This window comes from Mya arenaria, chromosome 1 (assembly GCF_026914265.1).
Source record: "Mya arenaria isolate MELC-2E11 chromosome 1, ASM2691426v1".
Classification (NCBI taxonomy): Eukaryota; Metazoa; Mollusca; class Bivalvia; order Myida; family Myidae; genus Mya; species Mya arenaria.
The window spans coordinates 34278781-34302764 of NC_069122.1; the positions used below are offsets into that span (position 1 = coordinate 34278781).

Here is a 23984-nt window from a genome sequence, read left to right on the forward strand (position 1 = left end):
CGATGATCCGTCAGTGCGTTGACGTTGATAGCTCATTGTTGCGTTGCGTTGTGTCATAAAATAATCTCATATATATTAAATAAAAAGTAACACCACATCGGTATTATTTTTTTTAATAAGCCGACCGGTTTCGCTTGTAGCTCATCAGGACTTATAAACAAATTATATATAATTTACTCTATGTATATATGACACAACACAAAAAGGAGGCTATGTTTAGGCAAGAAAAATATGAATTTATGCATGAAAACAAATACAAATCATCATTCGTCCACGCATTGTTGGAAAAATAATATAAGCGTCTTCCACAATTCCAACGTGGGTGGGGAAAGGCCAAAAAAGAAGACGTTTTTAAATTTTCCTTATTTTTGAGGTTATATATATTTTCAAGACTAAAAAATGCATCCTTTGCAACATTGGTGTTAATACAAGGGAATTAAGAAAATTAAGGAGACAAGATTTGTTTCACATCGTTGTTGAAAATCTGTTTGCAATCTTCCGGAATACTTTTTGTCAAAATTATAACTTTTCCAGACTATCTATTCAACAATCTTTTGTGGTCCCATGATAAAAACGTTTTCAAATAAGAAAGTTTCTTAATAAAATATTGACTTTAAAAAACAATTCACTTCTTGGATAATAAAATGCAAATATCCTTCTTCAAGTTGAATAAATCACCACAAAGTTACAATACATTGTTGAATTGACAGTGTCAAATAACTTGAAACTATAAAAATCCTAATATTGAAACGCTTTTATGTTAAAATGTTAATGCTTTTTGAGCTTGTATTCATATCATGGGATAAAGTATGCATGAGGTCACAATAGGGTCCGTATTCAATAACTTCTGAATTTCAGACTCAGGGGTCGTTTCAAAAAGCTTCACTAAATATTCAATATAACTTCAATAATCTTCAATCCGTGTAAACATCACATATGACAATATATTGATTCTTATTATTTACTCATCTATGTGTTCATTTTAAATACTGGTAAATGTTCAATTCACAAGAATAAAATAGAAAGCAATACAAATAAAGAAAATATGACACTAAGATAATTTCAATGTACGACTATAAGCGACTAAGACCTTTAAAGATGCACTCTTACTCTAAAATAAGATTTATCACATTTAATTACTTTGTTTTAATATACCAAAAGGGATGAATAAATGTAGAAAACAATGGTTCTTGCATGTGAAGGAAACGTGCTTAATTTGAAATGTGCAGAAAACACGGTATTTCTACCTTATGAGACGATAGTAGATCGCACTAAACTTGTTAGCACTCACCAATCATTTTGCGTTTTCAGCTATTAAATACACGGTTACAATTTCGTTATCAGTAATTAAAATTTTCCATAAATGCATTATTAAGTAAGTAGTTTAAGGTTTAGCACTCAAAGTTTATGTTTGTTATACATGTGTATGTGTTGATTTGGAATAAAAGTGTCACTTTAATGAATCGACCCGAAGGCTCAGAAAACTGAGTTCTTAAATGTTTTAAAAGGTCTATACATTTGTATAACTGGTTTACAGGTCAGTGATAATATGGCTATTGTTTTACAAAAGATGTGTGCCTTTTGTAGTACGAACGGATCGGGCTTGTTGAAACAAAAATGAATCGGTCAATGACAACAAAAATGAAAACTATTAGAATTCAAAGTAACATTTTATTCACAAAATAGGTAATGAAACTTTTCGAGTCCAAAGTCGATAAAAAAACTTTCTTAACATTTGCAAAGTTTTTTTAAACACTGAACGTGTCTGAAAGCATGTTTAAAACAATTTTACCTGAAAAAGACAAATTTATCTAAATGTTTTTTATTTATCCTTTAACTTCAATAATGTATCATGTCGATTCCTTAAATTATTTTTACTAAATACTATCGTAGGTAGCGTCTTTCCTTCGAAGGACTGTGTTTGTAGCAAACTTTCCACCGTTCTGAAAAAGAAGGAAAAAAATAGTTTGTAAATATCAACCATTTAGCAAAAACTAACAACTGCATTTAAATATATTTTCTAGGTGCGCATCAATGCATACACAAAGATGGATTATAGTATGCACTGTTTGCCTGTATATGCACGGTAGAATGTTCAACCTTGTTTAAAATCACCCTCCCTTTGTAAATTTCTTCTATGGGCCAGAATGTAATACCAATTGTCCATCTTTTTTTCAATGGCAGCCAATGGTTTATTCTTTCTCTCAAACCCAGAGAAACTATATATTTGAAGTTTGTTTCTGCGCATGTGCTCTGCCCTTGAAGTTCCGAGCAGAAGTAAAATGTAAATCAACCTTTGGTTTTTAATTGAAAATAATCCCTGTCTTTTTGATAGTGTTTGTACCTACATAAATGTTTCAAGCACATGATGGCGTTTGATATGTAGCTCCAAAAATGAGGCGAATGTCTGTACGATAACTACGCTTGTCATACTCCCCTACTTGGACCACATATGGCTACCCAAAGGAAATACACAACGACAGGACGACCCAAGAAAATTAATTGTAATACACATGTATGTTGAAAACTAAGATGTACATTTCTGCTTTTGCTTCTTTTAAAATATGTTTAATTTGATCCTATTTACATTAGAAAAGCACATGCTCGTCGTTTAATACAACACACGTACAATAAGCAAAAACACAGTGCAATACAGTGTCTATAGATAGTAATGCGTGCGTCACTGTACTATTACTAATACAGGTCATAAGAAGATGAGTTAGCGGCCATGTAGCTCAGGGATGATGTTTAATATTCATCTTAAGTTCATCTTATGGTCATACATCATTAACTTCATTCACTCCATTGGTCAGTTATTAAAAACCAAAAATCCGATTAGCTACATAGTTCTTATTTCCCATTAAGACCAATATTGAATACCAGTCCAGTCGATTGAACACTCGCCCTGTCAGCGGGCGGTTCGAGTCTAGCACTTTTTCTCATCCTGTGACATTTGGTGCCCAAAGTATGAGTACTCAATATCCTAGATTTGGTTTTGTCGATAAAATTCTGAACAATCATCTTGTTCTCTATCCTGGAAATTGGGGAGCGAGTTTCTGCATGGCAGGGAAGCACGTCACGGTACCGTTAAAACAGATTGAGCTCTCGTTATGTCAGCGGAAGGTCTCCGGTTCAAGACTCGGTCTGGCTGCACATTTCCAGACCCTGTGTCACAAAGATTTGTTTACCTTTACTAAAACCGGTACTGATCTCCAGAACGTCAGATTGGGAATGACCTCAGCACCTTCCTTTTTCTTCACAAACTTCATAAAGATGGCACCAACAACTAAGTAGAGTATCAGGAACGAGAAGAGCCTGAAGAAAAAAAAATGTAAGCGATAGCTTTGATTACTTCTGAGAAATTGAATGATGAATCTTGAAAAACGCCGTCAGGTAATTGAACAGCGTCTACGACAAGGACCAAGTGCTAATCTTCTGGGGTTTAGGTGGTAGACAACCCTGGTAAATCTCAATTTCGAAAAAATGCTGTAATCTATGTGATACATCAGTAGGTAAGATTCGATGCGTTGTAAACAACGATGTCGATTTTATGTAAGTTTTTGACAAATTTCTTTCTTGCAATAGTATCAGTCCGTGTCTAGCCCTTTTAAGCAGTGTAAATGGAAATAGAACTGTTTATGGCAAGAGTCATATAGAAAGTGGAATACTTACGTTATGCAAATGGCAGATCCGATAGACAACCCTGACGCACCACCACCACTACCACCACCGCAATTTTTGGGACCTTTTGAAGTACATCCATCTGGGCATGCGCAAACAGATGTTAGTGTGTATTTCTGAAACACGTGTTACATGTTGATAGGTAAGGCAATTTCAAATCATATAGGGCTACCAACTGTAGCAGTCACACCGTAAGTCAGTCAAGATCTTGAGCGACTTAACTATTCTCATTGCAGCGTGCAAACAAGCCTTCACAAGGAATCACGGATTTCATCAATTATCAAAATATTTGTGAGCTAAAGAAGGCATATTATATAGGATACCTTATTCTCGTTACAAATCAACATAATCAAATAAAAAAACAAAAACTATTGCGACAATCCTAACACTCAAGGCTAATATCCGAGCTTGCTGGAGATGGCCGGTTAGTTACGACTGCATTTTATTTATACGCCGCATTGACACTGTGAGTAAATTCACAGGTTTCTAACGTGAACACTTTTTTTAACTTATCCCTTCAAAGACAGTAATTTGTACTTCGACCTTGATAAGTACATGTAATCCTTCAAGCCAAAGAAGCAATATAGTTAAATGTGTGGCTGTGAAAACCAAATTCCAAATGTTCTTAAAAAGAATACATACACTTAGTTTATGTAGAAATAACATATTATATTAACAAGTCATTTTATTTCAAAAGTCGCCTTTGCAGATTCAGATATAAGCAAACATTATATTATTTTAGTATAAAAGGGATGCATACAAACTCGCCAGCATCCTGGGCGCCGTTGGCTACAACAGTAGGAGAACATGCGCTCTGGTCGCACTTCAGGATAACCTCGGACAACCTGCAGGGATTTTAAAAAAATGCCAAATTTAATATGATGAAACTTCGTGCATATATATACAAAACATACTCCAGTGGCATAGCTAGACTAAATATATGTTAGTCCTGGGTATCTGGGCATATTCAACCTGAAAAAAAATCGATCAGGATTTCGATTTTGAGAGCGTTTTAAGGCAAAATTAAGACATAAAACTATTTTATTAGTTCAATATTTGCATGAACCTCAATATTTAGTGCTTTAACACATAGTTCTACTGCTCTAATTCAAAATGGTATACGTAAGTATTATACCTCACTAGACCTGCCCATGCTAACTTCTCATGTAACCATCATGTGCAATTTCATATTATGATAATACCTCACGTGACCTGTTGACATGATACTGTCACATAACACGCGCGACAATTTTTTGTTTTCAAATTCTGAGGTGAAAAGCGCTTGATAAAATATGTTGTGAATCTGTAATTTTCGTTGTTACTTGTTATCAACTTTTCCAAACTTTTTCAATACAATTTGTTAATTTGTTTATCAATGCTGTCTTTGCTACATTTTTAGACTTTTATCAATTGTTACAGAATAAAGTGATTACAAATGTACACTTGACAGTTGTGTGATGATGAAAGGACTATATCTTTTATTGTGCTCGTTATAATCAAATAATTGTGCATGTCTGCCAGAAATGCTTCGCCTCGGGTAACAATATTTCCCAACTATTGACAATATGTACTGTAACACTGGAAGTAATGCGATATTTATATACTACCACACTCTTGACAGTACAGTTTTGTCCAGTTGACATGATACTCCCACATAGCATGCACGTCTAATAATAAACCTTTTTTGTTTCCCCAAGTCTAAGGTGGAAAGCGCTTATTAAAATGTGATGTAAAACTGAAACTTCCGGTGTTTGCAACTTTTCCAAACTGTTCCAATAGCATTTTTTGTGTATCAATAATGTATTTATTACATTTTAGACTTGTATCATTTGTTAGAGAAATAATTACAAAATGAATTGATTAAATTTGAAAGTTGTGTAAGTGTGAAAGGACTACTTGTAATCACGGAACTATAAACCATTGAACCGTGATATGTTACTGTGTTTTTATAGTTCAATAAATAGTGCATGTCAACTACCTCGGGTAACAGAATTTCCCTTTTGATGACAATATGAACTGTCACACTGGAACCCATGGGTATTTATATAATGTTTACCTAAGGTCTCGTATAGTTCCGGAAGTGTAGGCGACGACTACAGCGTCCTCCTCAGTGTTATATGCGAAGGCGGCATTGTTAGCGTCTCCGATCTGAATGGACTCTGACTTGTCGGAGTTGAGGATACATGTCTGAATTAAGTCGAATGTTAAAAATATGCACATGATAAGCACACAATGGGCACTTAATAGACAAACTCAGTGTCCTACTATTTTCTTTGGCCATATGTACTGACTGCAAGAATAAAGAGTCCATTTAATATCAAGTACTGTAGAGGAAATATAATTATATATACCTCCGTATGAATCAGAAAACATTGTGTATAACATAAATAGCATAAAGTACGTGTATTGCATCATGATAATACAACTTTATCGCTGTAAGTTAGAGTGACGCTCTTATTCAAAATCGAAACATTCACATGTATATCCACCATACATTTCGACTGATAAACCTTTAACTACTTGCTGAATCATTTATGGAAAATATTTATTACTGATAACAAGATTGTAACCATGTATTTAACATCTGAAAATGCAAAAATATTAAATGATTGATGAATGCTAAAATATTAACTGTGATCTGTTATAGTTCCATAGTGTAGAAATACCGTGTTTTATGCACATTTCTTTTAAATTAAATTTGGTATCCTTCATGAGAACCATTGTTTTCGACATTTACTCATCCTTTTCCGAATATTAAAACAATAGCTATAAAGGTGGTAAATCTTATGTGGGAGTAAGAGTGCATCTTTATCGACCAATACCCTGACTTTTGATGTTTGCGGCATGCATGTACGATTGCATTTATGCAACAGGGATACACAACAAGACAGTGAGCTAATGTGTGCGACAATTAAATATACACTCTTACTCCCAAATAAGATTTACCACAATTAATAATATTGTTTTAATATTCCAAAAAGGATGAATAAATGTCGAAAACAATTGTTCTTATGAAGAATAATGTGCTTAAATTGAAGGAAATGTGCATAAAACATGGCATTTCTACCTTAAGAGACTATAGTAGACCACAGTAAATCTTTTAGCATTCACCAACCATTTAATTTTTTTGCGCTTTCTTCTATTAAATTCACGGTTACAATCTTGTCAGTAGTTAATATTTTCCATAATTGCATTATTTAGAAAGTAGTTTTATCAGTCAAAATTTATGCTTGTTATACATGTGGATGTATTGATTTTGAATAAGAGTGTCACTTTAACGTTTACTACACTCATGGGTGGATACAATAAATCGGCGCCAAACCATGGTATAAGGCCGTTGATAGAGTCAAACAATGCCACTGTGAGAAGGCATTTATGGACGACTTTCGATCGTATGTACAAACATGTAGACACCAATGAATTTGAGTGAATAATTGTGTTGGCTTGACTTGATTTGACTTGACTTGCATTGGCAATTTGCAAACTTTACAGGAAATGCATATTAAGGTCATGAATGCCCTAAGAAACATACTTGGCATATAACATTATTTGAAGTTATGCAGGCATATACTAATAATTTGTGATATATTTAGCATTAACAAACTTAAGGGGCTTGTTCACGATTTATAAGGCTTAACATGGAAACAAATCACCTGAAGTTTGAATATCATACTTGTTTCAATTATTAAAGATCATCAAGCGTTCCGATATAGCTCTATTGTAAATAATGAAAGAAAACAAATTTGATAGAGCATGCTTCGTTTTACCGAAAAGCGTTAGTTACGCCATTTGAAATAAAATGATTTTAGACGTGATGTTGTTTTTTGTTGTTTGTGTTTTGATGTTATTGAAACTTTATTTATTAAACAATTAACATACTCACATACATACGTTATATCTATTACTATGTTTAATTAAAAATCTGCCATTTGCTATTTGTTTATAAAAGTTAGTAAACAAAAAAATCTATATACTATAAAACAATTGTTGCCGCCATGAAAACAATGAACAAGTTCCCTTTAAAACTTACCGCAGCCGCGCTGCATGATTTCTCTGTGAAGCCTTTGCAGGGGTTGTATGAGTAATAGTTGCCTTCCTCACTTGAAAGGTCTTTAAACCTTAAACAGGAAAAAAATCTGGCTTTACACAACGATATGTCTATTATAAGTGTCTGCAAATGAACTTAGCATTCCAAGGTTTTGAAGCATTAAATGATGTTTGTTTTAACTCGCACCATCCACAAAGCGAATTCTGGCAACGTCACACATTAAAGAAACCGCCTGTTATGCACCAATTAATTGTACCCCCCCCCCCCAGGTCCGGGGAATAGCAGGGACTTTGACTTTCGGTCCAGTCAACCCCGGCTAAAATTCCTGCCCTGCGGGAACGAGCACCCCAGGGACCCTAGGTAAGGCTTATTACCCGCTATATTTAAAGCGAAAACCACCATATTCACCCGGCACTGCGGGGCCACCTGAAAGGTAAAAACACGGACCATTTTTTTCCGGCTATCCACGGTATACCCTCGGACCTTGGGGAGGGGGCGTGGTTACAATTGACTGGTGCATTACAAACAGCGATGAGTAGGCGTATATGGTGACGTATCATGTGGAACTAACTACCGAAAACTAACAACGTCTGAATTCATGAACATCTCTTGTGGCGTTCCTCAAGGAAGCATACTTGGACCGTTGCTGTTTTTATGCTATGTCAATGATATGAGTATAAGCATAAGTGAAAAATGTATATTAATATTATATGCAGATGATAGTGCTATCCTTTTCTCACACAAAGATCCGTCTGTTATTAGTAATGTACTCGGCAAGGAACTTGAAAACTGAAGTAAGTGGTTAGTTGACAACAAACTGTCTTTGCATCTTGGAAAAACAGAATGTCTAAATATTTGGGTCTAAAAGAAAACTAACAAAAGTTGATAGCTTTAATGTAAACTGCAATGGCCATTTCATAAAACAATCTGTTAAATATCTTGGAAATATACTGGACAATGATCTCAGTGCTGCATCTATTGATAACAATATTGTCAGTAAAGTTAATTCTAGGCTAAAAAATTTATATAGACAAAATCGTTTTTTAGATATGAATCTAAGAAGATTGTTATGTAACTCCTTAATACAATGTCATTTTGACTATGCATCGACATCTTGGTACAGTGGTATATCTAAACAATTCAAGAACAGATTACAGGTCACTCGGAACAAAGTTGTCAGATTTATTTATGGCTATGATTGTAGAACTTCCCTGAAAGCCTCGGCTTTCAGTGATATTGGATGGCTTAATATAGAAAATATGATAAAGCAACTACGACTAAACCATGTACATAAAATCTTTAATAGCAAATGCCCATCATACTTACATGAACATTTTACTTTAGTCTCATCCACACATTCTTACAACATTAGACATAGTGCTGGAAATTTTAAAGTGCCATAGGCTGACAGTTTTATATTAAATACTTTCTTTTATCAAGCAATCCAGGACTGGAACAGTCTTCCAATAAAGTTAAAAGAATTGAAAAATAAGAATACTTTTAAAAAAGAAGTGAAATCACATCTCATTGTTGGTATGAAATGTGCAGAAATGGAAGAGTTCCTATTTTATTAACTGTTATTTATTTAATCTTGCATATCAGTCCAAAGATTTTTGTCATATTATGCTAAAGTGTCATATGGTTTTAACAGTCGGTTGCATTAAAACTGTAAAAGTTCGATATCAAACATTTAATCATTCTTTAACTGGTCAAGAGTACATGCATGTTATTTTTGTATAAGTAACCCTAATTTAAACAGCTTACAACTGAGATCTTGGCAAATAATTATATTTGTCATAAGGACCCCATTGGAAATAAATTGAATAACTTTAATGGGTTATCCTGTGTTATATATTTGTCACATTGAATTAAATCTTTGTGAACGCACGTATGTATCCAAAGCATTCTAATGATGTTGTGCTTTAGTATAGATATCATCACTAATACTTTGTTAAGCAGTCTGTGTTATAACTTTATGAGATATTTGGTTTGTTACTATGACATATATATGCACGAATAAATCTATCTATCTATCTATCTGTCTATCTACCGAAGCGGCGGTCTCATATCAGCTCAATGTATCCATACTTGGATAACGCTTGCAAGAACGGTTTCAATGGCAGACTCACTGTTCAAAGCCGCCATAGAGGCAGTACAAATTGACCGCCAAAGGCATTGCGATCGTACTTTAATTCGCTGCTTGGCGACCAGTTTTCACTCAGTTTATTTGACAACAGTAGTAAACTATTGATTCAGTTTTAAAATTGAATCAATTTCTAAATATATGGTACAATTTTAAGTAAAAACAAATAAAAGTTGGAAGCAGAATTCCAGTGTCAAAACGTAAACAATTTTGAGTTTGAGTTCCAAAACAAGCGAAATAACAATCGGAATAATATCGGCTATTATCCAATTGCCGTGCTTGCCGGAGATAGCCGAGTAGCTGCGATTGGTGAAATGAGGATTTTTTTTCTTGAAATCTGCTTCACAAGTTCGTCCCCTGTTTTGGGACCTTTCTATGCATGTATAAACATACCACATAATCAACTGTTCCGTACATAGATATAACGTCATTTAAGACAAGTAAAAAATAAAGAAAAAATAGCTTTACCTTGGTGTATTATCTGTATTTCCAAGACTGGTTAAATCCACGACCGTTCCATCTTCAAATTTACACGAACATTGATCTACAGTGTCACAACGTTTAGTCTGACAAGAAACACGGTTTGTCAGAAGAAGAAAAACAAAAATTGCCAGAATTATCCACCTTAAACCTTTCATGTTGCTTTCTATTAGGTTTTAACGTTGGCGATCTTATACCATCGCTTAAACGTGAATAAAACCAAATTAGTTACACAGTTTCTTTAACAATGTACAAATTCATGTGACAAATGTTAGTATCATACTACCCACCCCTATCAGTTTAATCAAAACTTTGATTTCACCCATGTTGATAACAGTAATGAAATTGTTATCGAGCGGAATATAGTTTAGGAACATATTTAGGATAATGCTGTGTTCGTGCACTACAGCAATTGAGACTGTTACGTTCTTTCTTTAAATGTGTCTGCACACTATACCAAGTTGCGTATCGAAAATACGAAATACTAATCCGGCGTATTTTCGCTTTGCCACTTGGCGCTTTTTCGCCCCGATGGCAGAAATCAGGCACCATAGCAAACCTGAAACGAAAGCGGTCGGACGACACCAATCGAATCTCGCTTGTTTATCGAAGGGGGTTGGGTGGGGATGGTTAGTGGCCTGCAGAGTTCAGTTGGTCACGTCTAATTTGTAATTGATGTCAATTTTTACCGAAAGAGGACAATGAATTTGATCAACTCAACTACGCTTGTACATAGCTCTGCATAATGTTATAAAACCGCATGATTATGTACATTTTAAAGTCACCTATATATAATTTAGGGTGTTTTTTTTATTTAGAACGAAAATAAAAAAAAACATTAAATTCACAGCTATCGCTAACAAGCAGTACGACAGAATAATTAGACGGTATTGACGGTTTTTCTCGGTATCAGGGGCCTTAAACACTTTAAGTGACACTCAAAATGAATACAAAAACATATACATGTACATAGATAACAAATATAAATTTTAAGTGATAAAACTTTAACTACATTCTAAGTAACGCATTTATGAAAATTATTAATTCATGTACTGATATCATGTACTGGTATTATAACCGTGTAATTAATAGCTGAAAACCAAAACTATTAAATGATTGATAAATGCTAAAAGATTTACCGTGATCTATTATCGTCCCATAAGGTAGAAATACCGTGTTTTCTGCACATTACTTTCAAATTAAACTAGGAATCCTTCATAAGAACCATTGTTTTCTACATTTATTCATCCTTTTTGGTATATTTAAACAAATGTATTAATTTTAGTCAATCGTATTTGGCAGTAATAGTGCATTTTTAAATTTCAATGATTAATATTGAATAATATCAACAAATTAAAATTTCATTCATTTCTACATCGATAAGTTTCAAAATAATGCACCAGTCAATTTTTACCACGTCCACCCCCCCCCCCACCCCCCAGGTCCGGGGGTATACCAGGGATTGCCGGGGAAATGGGCCGTGTTTTTTACATTCCAGGTGGCCCCGCAGTGCCGGGTGAATGCGGTGGTTTTGTCTTTGCGCCAAGTACAGCGGGGAATGGCGTGGTTTCAATTGACTGGTGCATAACATTTGACAAACCCATTTAAGGCTGCACTTTCACAGATTGACATTACTGACAATTTAAACAACAATGTCTCCGAGTCAGCTTATTTTGGCTATGCCTTCAATTCAGTCATGTAAGCAATCAAACATCATTTTTCGAACGTAAATATGTATACGATCTGATCTTGAATCAACAGTCTTATATCACTGATTCACACACCTTTACGCAAAAAGGCTTATTCTAAGACAAAAAATAGATGTCAATCTCTGAGAGTGCAGCTTTAACAGAAAGCATTTCCCTAATATATTAAAATATTTTTTCTAAGCAAATCAAGGTGTAAGGCGAAAAAAAATTGTTTGTTTCCACTAGCCCGATCGATCCTATTTATTCACCCGACTCTACGCCTTTTTGTCGTTGTGTGTGGATCTTCATTCATTTGGTATTTTCTTTAAAAAAGTGGGCAATTATTTAAGTGAACATGTTAAATTTTTACCATTTCATAATGAAATTTCTCTACAAAAGTAATGATATCCAGATATAGGTCGGTTTGGTACACAATCCCTCGGTCCCAAAAAGGGAAAAAAGAAGTATTGCCTATATTTTTTGAAGATGTGTAAACATAGAAAATGGTTTGGCCTAATTTAAACAAATTCTTTCGCCAGAGTTATGGGACTTCATATGCATGTGCATTCGTTATTGAGTCAGTGTCAAGGTAAAATATGTTTGTCAACAACGCCGACGACGGGACCAATGTTAATTGATAATGTTTCTAGTAATTTTAATTGAAATGGATATTTATGATCCGTGACACACCGAGTTATTAAAGCTGCACTCTCACAGATATACCGTTTTTACAACTGTTTTTATTTTTGTCTTGAAAAGAGCATTTTTTTTATAAGAAACTAAACTCTCAATCAAAATTTGGTAAAAGACCGAAGGCGGAGCTCCGTAAGCTGCATAGACTGCTCTATGTTTCATTTAAAATGGTAAAAAATGAAAAGTTATCATTGTTTTAAGTGATAAATTACGTCATAAATGCTAGTCGGAAGGCAACATTATGAAGACTTTAAACAAAGATAACTTTCCTATTTCTTCACCATTTTAGATGAAACATAGCGCAGTCTACGCCTATTTCGGAGCCCCAGCTTCGGTCTTTTACCAGAGTTTGATTGAGAGTTTAGTTTCTTAAAACACTTCGACAAACCTTTTCACAAGACGGCCGTCTGACGGAGCACTGTCAAAACATTATTTTGGAAACAGGTTTGTCCAAGTGTTTGATGAAACTAACCACCTTATCAAACTCCGGTAATAAAACGAAGGCGTGGCTTTTTAAGCGGCTTAGACTGTCCCTTGTTTCATTTGAATTGGTGTAGTAAAAGGAATGTTATCTTTGATTTACGTCTTTATTAAAAGCAAAGTGTTGCCTTCTGATGTAGCATATATGACTAAATTTATCACGTGGTATACACACACTGATAGCGGAGGTTGCAAAAAACACACTGGCCGAAATTTTACACATATAAAGACTTTCAAGATCTAAATGGTTTTAAATCATTTGTGGACAGTTTAAAGTTTTAAAATGGATTTCTCCGCCGCGTGATACTTCCTTTTCTGTAAGACAATGTACTTCCGAGCGAGAAAAGAATAACCAGATATATTTACTATTTCTTTTTTTTACCTTAAGAAATGTTAAACAAAATTACTATAAACATAATTATTAAAATATAATTGTTTTTTATGTGTGTGTTAACACGAATCACAGCAATGCTTGTAAAGAGCGTCCAAATGATATTGATCGACATCACAGACGCTTCATTCTAGTCGTCCGCACTTATGTCCGTACTAGCTCACGTATGACGTCATCAGGTTCAATAGTGGCGGTTGTTGTTGGCCGGTTGTTCGAAGTACATAAAGTCCTGTTATATAAAAAAATGTTTAATGAAAGTGCTTGGTTATGGCGAGTTGGGGTTGTTTTGGCGAGAGGGACAGGTTTGGTGAGAGAGAGAGAGAGAGAGAGAGAGAGAGAGATGTAGATGGAGAGAGATGGAGAGAGTGAGAGAGAGAGAGAGAGAGAGATGGAGAGAGCGGGAGAGAGAGAGAGAGAGAGAGAGAGAGAGAGAGAGAGAGAGAGAGAGAGGGGGGGGATATATATATAGTCATAAACTCGTAATAAAATGTGTGCATATTAAGTTTTATGATATATACTACTGGATCTTTTTATACTAAGTACAAAAATATTCATAATTTCTGACACAATAGGTTTACAAGAACATTTAAGTGTTTTGAGTGTTTTTCAAAAAACTGATTCTCATTTCAGCATCTATTTCAGAAGAAGTACACCATGTATTATTTTGAGGGACTCGAATCTTACTTTTAACTTGATCCGAAGAGAAACAACATCTCACTTTTAAAATATTTTTTTTATATTTCTAGATATCAGTCTTAGTGGCTGAGTGGCTACGCTATCGGTTTTTCTTAGAATACCAGGGGTCGTATTCATAAAGAATCTTAAAGGGGCTGTCTCACGTATGATTAATTAGCAAAAAAAAACATTGTCGAAAACTGACATAAACTTGTCATCGATGTGTACAATGCATTGAAACTTACTAACTGAAGTACCACATAGTTAACAATTTATTTAAGTTTAGCAGTTATTTCGTATTTTACAATTAAAAAAGATTACTGAGTATGTCTACCAGGTAGAATTCATTCCTTATGCGTGATTGGCTAGTCGGTGTTATCACGTGATATTACCGAGGTAGGTGTATAGCTTAATTATGTCACCCGATTAGTATAAGCCTTTGTAGCTCAGTGAGTAAGACGCCGGACTTCAATTTGGCGACGCGGGTTCGAACCCGGTCTCCGACACAATTTTTTTTTACATTTTGGTACTTTTTTTACAATTACGATATCAAAGCGATTCTATTAGATAATTGTCCTGAGATTCGTTACAGAAAAAAACTTTTTTTTGGTGCCAATCTGTGACACAGTCCCTTTAAGTCATTTCTTAACCTAAGTCAATTTCTTAAAATGTTCATTGTCAAATTAAGAGATGGATAAGTGCTGTTAACAATTAAGTATGTTTTTTTCAGTAATGTCAATGAAAATGATGTCTTTTGGAAATTCTATAAAAAAAATATTTCATATGACTGAAGAGAGATACTAAAATTAGGAAAGTGACTTAAGTAAGGAAATGACTTAATAAGTTTGATGAATACCGTCCCAGAAGTTCTTTTTTTAAGCTTTGATTTTACTTACAATGAGGAAACATGTTCCAAGCATCGTCGCCTTCATCTTGACGTCAAGATCCATGGGAACTAAAACATATATTCAAATATTTTTGTAATTCAGATTCATGCAACCGGAACGCAAAGTATACAACCCAAACATGTATTATACAGGTCTATATAAAAGTCATACTAAGTCATCTGGCCCCAATTTCTCGAACTTCTGAAGTCCCTTAAAACAGGATTAAGCTAATATCAATATTTTTGTTGTTCTATAAATTGTGTTTTATTTACTTCTTCAAGAACTTTTAGAAACTATGGAGGAATAATCTGTATGATTATCCAAATAAACCATTTTTCATTTATCAAAACCCATTTTAAGTATGTATTTTGGCTAATTGAAATATGCGACTTAAGCCTGTAAAGCTTAAGAAGTTTCGAGAAATTGATCGAACGTTTGTAAAATCTACCATGATGAAAAAAACTTCATGATTTTGTCAAAATAAAATATCATTGACTAAAAGCAAACTGAAGAAAAGCAACAATAGGCTGTCTAAACAATTTTAATGACGGAATTCTTCCCAGATCATTATGCACCAGTCAATTGTAACCACGGCCCCCGACCCCCAGGTCCGGGGGTATACCGGGATAGCCGGGGAATTGGGCAGTGTTTTTACCTTCAAGGTGGCCTCGCAGTGCCATGTGAATGCGGTGGTTTTGGGGTGCAGGGGCATTTGGCGGTGATTTTACCAGCGGTTCGTCCCCGCAGGGCGGGTATTTATCCGGGCTTGGCTGGACCGAAAGTCAAAGTCCCCGCTTTTCCCCGGTATTGGTCTTGGTTACAATTTACTGGTTCAGTATTATATAAATCACATGGCTCCCAGTGTGACATTACATATTGACAACATGAGGGAAATACTGTTATACGAGGCGAGGATGAGCATATATGTAAGTTACAGATTTACAACGCTTTACAACTCAAAACTTGGGAAACCGAAATTGTCTATTTTTAGACACACGTGCTATGCGACGGTATCATGTCAACTGGTCAAAACCGTACTGGCAGTGTGTGTTGTGGCAGTAGGAAATTGCCCATGATGGGTTAATGAGAATTCAACATGGGAAGTTCACGCGAGGTATAAAAATATTAAATATCACGCCTCCATCATGAATGACGCAACCCCATTGGTCCAGGACTTGTCACGCGGTGACCCCAATTTTTTCCGTATTGGGTCACCAATTATATCGTACAAAATGGCGTCTATTTTCCGATTCCGATGAATATTCCGATGAATAACGCACCAGTTAAACATTTGAACAGGCTTCGCTCTCATCCGATATGATTTGCTTTGCCCCATATATCCCATATCGGGTCACCTTCTAAGATTGTATACAAGATCGCTACGAAAGAAACGGTAACGCTTGTGTTTTATTGTTTCAGTCAGTGCATAATACAATATAATTCAATATACAATATGTATTACAATCTGATATATGGGAATTGCTAAACATGTGTGCATTTCCTTCAGCTTTAAAGAAATATTTGGCAAATACCTCTACTTTTCAAATTGTAAAGCCCCAGATTAGCTAATAAATGACAAAAAATGAGAAAATGGAGATTATCAAAACATACATGAGATGCCAAAGTTATCCGCCTGCGTGAACATTTCCTTCATCATTCCGGCCCACTGCTTGGTGACCTTTCCCACCTCCGACCCGTCTTTGGCGGAGATCACCTGCAAAATGGGAGACAATTCGATAAAGGGAAGTAACTCAGACACGTCTCTGGTCGAGGAGAGATGGTTTCAATACCATTTATGCAATGTCAAGGTCAGCAACTCCACTCATATTCGATCCAACTCAGGCGGATATCAATGAAATATTGTTGACGTATATCACCTGCAAAATGGGAGATAATTTGATAATAGGGACGTATCTCAGATTCGTGCCTGGTCGAGGAGGGATGGTTTCATTATAATACCATTTATAAATGCAATGTCAAGGATAGCAACTCCACTAATCTCTGATCCATCACAAGCGAATATCAATGAATGATTAATTGTTGACGGATATTACCTTCAACGGGGGAGAACATTAATATTAAACGTCGTCAAGGGTGGTAACTCGTTCCAACGGGCGTGACCTGTTTTAATGGAGATTATTTGAAACCACGATGTCAATGACAGCTGATACGTTTTAACCCCCTCAATCAGACTATGATAAAATCTCTTTAAAGTGACTCGCTCATTTTTGTTTGGACCTAAAATCAGTTTTTTCCGGTTATGCATCTGAAAACACTTACTTTATCATTATTTCACCTTTTGATATAGAAAGTGCAGAAAAATTACAGTTATAGCATAAAAAAGTATTTTGGTTAAAGTGGTGTTCCCACGCCGGTAAAGTCAATATATTTTTTTAGAAAATAGCCGGCTAGTCCATACGGCCACAGGGATTTTATCAGTTGGATATGTTTACCTGTTAAGGTTACATTGATAACATCACGTGATAATGTCAATCAACCAAGCACGCAACACCACAGCCGTAATTAATTTTCAATCGCGATATAAACGCCAATGAAAATTGTGGTCTTCAACGACGATATTTGAGCAAACATCAACATTTGCTGAAGGGTTCCAGCTTTTGGTATTTGTGTTTTAACACTCCTTATGATTTGCCACACTTTATTTTGTAATTAAAAAATGCGTTTTACAAACCATGAGTGAGTCACTTTTAACGTTGTAATGATGAATAATATATGTTGTCGAGGACGATAACCCGATCATTACTCGGCGGATGAAACTAAAAACAGAAAACTGATGATACGAAAGAATTGTAAAAGACAGTAATTTGTGTGCGTAATAGAAAAAGCGTTACACATACTGAAATATCGTTAACAAAGTCCAAAAAGTTTAGAAGCAGGAAAGATAAATATAACAGTTTAGAATTTGAAAAAGCTGGTTTAATTACAAATGTTTGCCACAAAGTCGGTAGCGCTGTTACATGTATGTTTGTCAACGCGGCAAAGAGTATATATACAGTGGAGGCAAACACTCACTTTGAATTCGATGTCCGTGCACGGGATCATGCAGAGGGTCCTTCTATAGAGAGAACCTCGTTCTGGTCGGCGTCCAGGATCCCAAACCGGGGAGGACAGGGGCTACATCTGGGGACACCAATGGGACTGTGATTATACAGGCTGAACGCAAATATATGTGATTATCTGTGTGTGATGAGGTATGCTGGCTGATTGATGTCATTGCGTGTTTACGCGTGGCGAAAATACGTTATAATAATGCGGCATATATTCGCCACCTGATAATAACACGTAAAAGTGATAATGTTTTCAAACCATTCATAGCAAACCCTTATCATACTTCTGCTTGACATATCCCACGGTGACCCCCACATGTGCCTCTATGGCGATCACGTGAGCGCAGCAGTCCATGCATGCGAACCAGCAGCTATCACGCATACAACGGAACTCGCGCTGCAGGCGGACAACTTCCTGTTAAAAGAGAATTAAAATATGTAAATAAATGTGTTAAACTGAATAACATCAATTGCCATACAGCATTTAACGTGTTCGTATTATAATTTATCCAAAGATGACTTGACAGAAAATACTCCATGACATATATCAGTTTTTGACGCTCCGTCAATCCTAGAACGTGACCCAACTGGCGCACTTAACAATGTTACTGTTGTACGTACATCGCCACATGGTCATAATGGGTAACACAAGTCTACATGAAGGGTTTCATCTTGGTCTTTATTCACAATTTTAGGCATTGCATCCTTGCAAATTGATCTATGTACAAGTTGTAACGAAAGTTGTTAGACGACACAATTAGCATGCATATATGTGTTAACCTTGTATCATTTAGATAATAAATAGAGCTAGGAATCTATAACTCAACAAGAATGCCATACCATTCCCGAATTGTCCGTAATGTGCATCGTGAATGATCGGTTTGCCTGGCAATACTGTCGCTCACACGCCCCGGACTCTACAATGAATGAACATGTTTGTGATCAAAAGTTCAAACATGTATTCCAAATAAATTACATCGTCGGATATCTGCGATGAAGTACTGCGCTATGCTTCGTTGTGTACTCGTCTATGAAGGCAAATAACAATGCAGGCTTATTAAAGAGTATTCAATTTAGCATGCGAGTTCATTGGAAGAAGAGTTTTGCCCTGCCTCATGCATATTCACGAGATTTGGTCGGTAAATGTCCACACGGTATTTATAAAGGAGTGTAACGGAAGAAAATACCGTGGTTGCCGACGATGTCCAATTAATCGCACATTGTGAGACTAAAAATATGCTACAAAGAAGTACAGACTTATTTGGAATTAGCGTGTTAATACGGCCAATCTGGGTTGCTCTCCGCTTAGGTAATAGTGGTGTGTAACCGTTACACGTGTATAACTTTCTCATTCGGAACTCCTCGGCCATTTTATCGAAAACAACCTTTGTTTTCGATAAAAATGGCCGAGGAGCTCCGAATGTAAATTTCTGAATTATAAATTCATGCCTCCCAAAATAGATAAAGTAGAATGTCATCAGCCATAAACCATGATAGACGAGTCATTCCATTACAATTCATGACTGCGTACTGGTGTGGTAATATATTCTTGCAGGCCTATAATGCAAGATGGCAATCAGGCTTGAGAAAATGTTGTGTTGTACCATTCTTATGGCCATATTGAATAATATTAGCTGTGAAGCACGTTGGCTTTCAGACCTAGACAAATACATTACTACTTTGTATGTACCATTCGGAACACCTCGGCCATTTATGCCGGTACATCAGAAAAGTAGTCCGTAAGATTTAAAATGATAGCATTGATTAATTGTAGTGTTTTGGCGTGTATTTTGTATCAATAAGTTTAAATTGGTTGCGAATGAAGTATATTATTGTATACATAATTGAGTTTCCCAAGAGTGAAGCCATTAATAAGTTTAACTGCTAAAGTGAAATTACTACGCAGTCTTCTTGCAACGTAGTAAAGATTTCTGACATTGTGAACCGTACATATCCATCCGAGGTTGTTTTCGATAGAAAATGGCCGTTGTGTTCCGAAAGGGTGTGGACCAGTAGTTGCAGTTGTTTCCGATTTATAGACACTATCTTGGACAAGCTTCAACGATAAACCTAGACGTAACCGAGCCACCGGGGTCAAATACTAGTTAGCTTTATTGTTTGACCATGTTTTGGGTACAGACCTTCCTTAGCAAAGTACACCTTTTGCCCCATGCTGTTCATCAGGTGGTACTTGTTCTGATCTTCCCAAGGAGTAAACACTGAAATATATTTTATAAGAAACAGTTAACTACTGCTAAAAGTATATGCACAATTTTTAACAAATATAAAATAAACCACTGCTAACTGGAGTCAATGCCTAAAGTATGTCAGTGTTTAAACCACTGCTAACTGGAGTCAATGCCTAAAGTATGTCAGTGTTTAAACCACTGCTAACTGGAGTCAATGCCTAAAGTATGTCAGTGTTTTATGCGAAGTACGGCAGGTTAATAGCCGTAAAACGACAAACTTATTTTGTATTGCGCCTTCCGTTCCTTTGTGGTGATTTGTGCTACTCACATCCCAGCATGTCAATCTGTTGTTTGACCAGTATTTGGTCAATCTCCGTCAAGTACTCAAGCCCTGGGGGACACCCAGGCACTGAGGGTTTGGGCATCCATACTACCGGTGCCTGATTCCCGCCCGGAATCCCTGAAAATACACATTGTTTATGCTATACGAAATACATTATCAATTCGACGTATATTCTATGCAGTAAATTAATACCAAGACCATCAGTAAGATGAACATGATAATTAATTTCTGCTCCTTGTGAGGTTAATTGTTGTTTTTACGTTTTGTATATTTATTGATGTTCTAAAGCTTTAAGCACAATAAATACGACATTTATTTTCATTGATTTATGTCGTTTTAGAGTTGAACAAAAGAATACTTGGTACTATGTATTGCAATAGTAAATACCAATCCAAGTGTAAAATATGTGTTAGTATCATCGATGGTTTATGTTTATGTCAGTCCTTGACAGATATGTCCCTTGTCGCTAATTTTCTATATCACGAATCGTACATATTATCGAGTATGTTGTAAGTGTTACCGGTACGTGGAATGCTAAAACGCACATACATATTGGTTTCAGATAGTTGTCATTCGGAACACATTTATCAAACATTTGTTTGTGAAAATGAAAAGAATAGAAAACTGTAAGATCAATGACAAAATGTATGTTTGCCTCGAAACGTGTCGACCAATTAACCTGCTTTGAGGAAGTTATTGCAATTATAATTTTAAGATTATTTGAAAAAGTGAACAAAAAAACTCTAAGATGAGATGTGTTATTCATTTCTTTAATAAAACCTTCAGTATTGTACAGCAGGGCACTCAGACCTGCAATCTGATAGACAGCACAGGGTATTAAAGATTAAGATCAAAACACAGAAGTTGTGTATTATACACGGATTGGGGCACTTATAGAAGGCTTAAACTAAGCGATTAAATATTTACAATGACTACCCCGACAACCTTGAGTACCAATCTAACAAATACATTAACAGAAAGAGCAATACCAATCAAATACTCTTTGCTACAAGCAACTACTAGGCAGAAGTATTTTTCGTTCTACCGTCTCCAAGTACAGTAAACTATTAATTTCTTGAGATGAATGTGCAAACAAAAGTTCGAAGAATTACCTAGTGTGTATTTTATTGTAGTGAGAGCAGGTTAAGGGACATTTATAAATAGGTTTGTAGGTCTTTCATTCGTATTTGCTAGAAATAGTAGTATACTTAAGTTAACGAGCCTCGTATATAGGCCAATCAATAAGATGTATTCCATAGCTGGTACAACGCATACCTGTTGAGTCGGTAGTTGACATCGTTTTCCTCAGGGAACCCCTTTGTGCTGTTAGTGCAGGTTTGTCAAGGTAGCTTTCTGTTTTAAATACAGAACACAATTTACACGTTTTAGAATTTTTTTATCAAATCAATTATAAAATGTGTTGGTTGCATTCTTTGCAAATCGTTTTTTTTTAATTTCAGTATTTTTCTTTAATTGATAGTGTTGAATTTTGAAACACTCCACATGTATGCATTGACGTATTTAAGGTGTGTTCAAAGTTTTAACTTTTACTTTTAATACATCATACATACCTAATGCTGTTCTATCTTCAGTATGTATCGTCTTTAATGTCCCAATGCCAGTCCCAGATGCAATCAGACGTTCTGTGACTGGATCCGTTATGAATTCGTAGTGGTGAATGACATTGTTCTTGTTTATGTTAGCAAAGTCATTCTGCAGACACTCTAATTTCTTCTTGGCTTTTTTGGTCGCTATGAACGACTGGATCGTGTTGATATTCTGTGCTTCAAGTGTGTCATTTATTTCTTCAAGCTTGGACTTAAGGTGTGTATATTTCAGTTTTAGAGCCCCTAGTTGTTTTTCATCTACATTTTTCATCTTTTCTATTAACGTTAACAGTGCTTGTTCTCTCTCATCAAAATACTTGTTAACTTCATCTCGATATTTTCTCAGCTTGTACACTTCATTCTCACCAAGCTTTGCTACAACGTCAACGTCCTTCTCCACATCAGACGCGCGTAAATTAATTTCTTCAAATAACCTGGCAATTGCTTTTGTAATATTTCCATACTCTTTGCCATCTTTGAATGCCTGAGATATATCTGATATGACATCAGCATGACACGACCGATGATCCTGCACTGCACAGTGTCCACAAATCAGGGTCTGGTGGTTGGGGCAGAAGTATTTGATAATCTCTTTGGGATGTATAACACAAGGCTCTGTGCATTCAACTTCATCTTCTTGGTCTATGATAGATGTAGGCATTGTGGACTTGTCAAGAAGGATATGGGATTTAGAAATCTTCTGTTTTCTATGGACACTTGCGCATTTAGAGCAGAAAAACTCATTGCAGACGGTACAATATGCCTCAGCAGGGAGGGTTTCGCCTTCACAGGGCTGGCAGTAGGCTGTTTTCTCTGTTTTCTCTGCATTTGGCCGTGATTGTAGTTTTTTCCCCGGAACCTCCATAGTCCGGTAATCTAAAGTTAGGAAAATGTAATATACTTTCTTATCGCTTGTCTTTGACAATCTGAAGTCCGTTTGTCAAACAATACAAGCATACAATACATTGTATGTATCCAGAAAGAGTATGATCCTGATAATATATAAATATTGTATTATATAAGTATTAACCCGAATGTTGACAATATGTACTGTCACACTGGAAGCCATGCAATATTTATTTTATTATACCGAACACAGTTACTTTTATATACATATTTAAAGATTGTTTACCATTACACAACCTTCAAGTGTAATCAATTTATTCTGTAATTATTGTTTGTTTACATTAGCTGTCATTTTGTTGCAAATGTCGCTTAGAAATAATGCAAACACCGGTTGTACCCATATTTACAACACATTTTAATAAGCGCTTACCACTTCAGACTTTGGAAACCAAAAAAATGCTATTTTAAGACACGCGTGCTATGTGACAGTAATAATGTCAACCGGTCAAAACGGTACTGTCAGTGTGGCAGTAAGAAATTGCCCATGATGGGTATATGAGAAATTAACATGGGCAGGTCACGTGAGGTAAAATAATATAAAATATTTAACAATTGAAAGGATGAAATAGTGCATGAATATAGCGGGAAAAAATCAAAAACACGCGAATTGGCTCATTTTCAAGATTAAAATAAAACACGCGTTCACTTGTAGTCCCATACATTATCGTATACTGTGCGATACATATATCGTGCACCGTCTTTGGT

The 23984-nt window shown here is 35.6% G+C and overlaps 1 protein-coding gene and 1 pseudogene across 1 annotated transcript; both read right to left on the bottom strand.

Annotated features, from left to right (window-relative positions):
* Nucleotides 1–1657: 1657 nt before the first annotated feature.
* LOC128240840 (uncharacterized) lies at nt 1658–10630 on the bottom strand. The gene is made up of 7 exons (XM_052957772.1): nt 10341–10630; nt 7712–7799; nt 5738–5868; nt 4442–4526; nt 3673–3797; nt 3189–3315; nt 1658–1943 (listed from the first exon to the last, which is right to left on the bottom strand). The coding sequence occupies exons 1-7, from the start codon at nt 10508–10510 to the stop codon at nt 1878–1880; spliced, it is 792 nt and encodes a 263-aa protein (XP_052813732.1). The 5' UTR covers nt 10511–10630; the 3' UTR covers nt 1658–1877.
* A 2944-nt stretch (nt 10631–13574) lies between these two features.
* On the bottom strand, nt 13575–22785 carry LOC128234672 (phospholipid scramblase 2-like; annotated as a pseudogene).
* Nucleotides 22786–23984: the final 1199 nt, after the last annotated feature.

What these genes read in the sequence shown, in the direction of transcription:
- LOC128240840 (XM_052957772.1), bottom strand. Translation starts at nt 10,510, where the DNA reads ATGAAAGGTTTAAGGTGGATAATTCTGGCAATTTTTGTTTTTCTTCTT. An exon ending in AATCATGCAGCGCGGCTGCG is followed by an intron (nt 5,869 to 7,711) that starts GTAAGTTTTAAA and finishes GACTTAATTCAG; the next exon opens with ACATGTATCCTCAACTCCGA. An exon ending in GGATCTGCCATTTGCATAAC is followed by an intron (nt 3,316 to 3,672) that starts GTAAGTATTCCA and finishes TTTTTTCTTCAG; the next exon opens with GCTCTTCTCGTTCCTGATAC.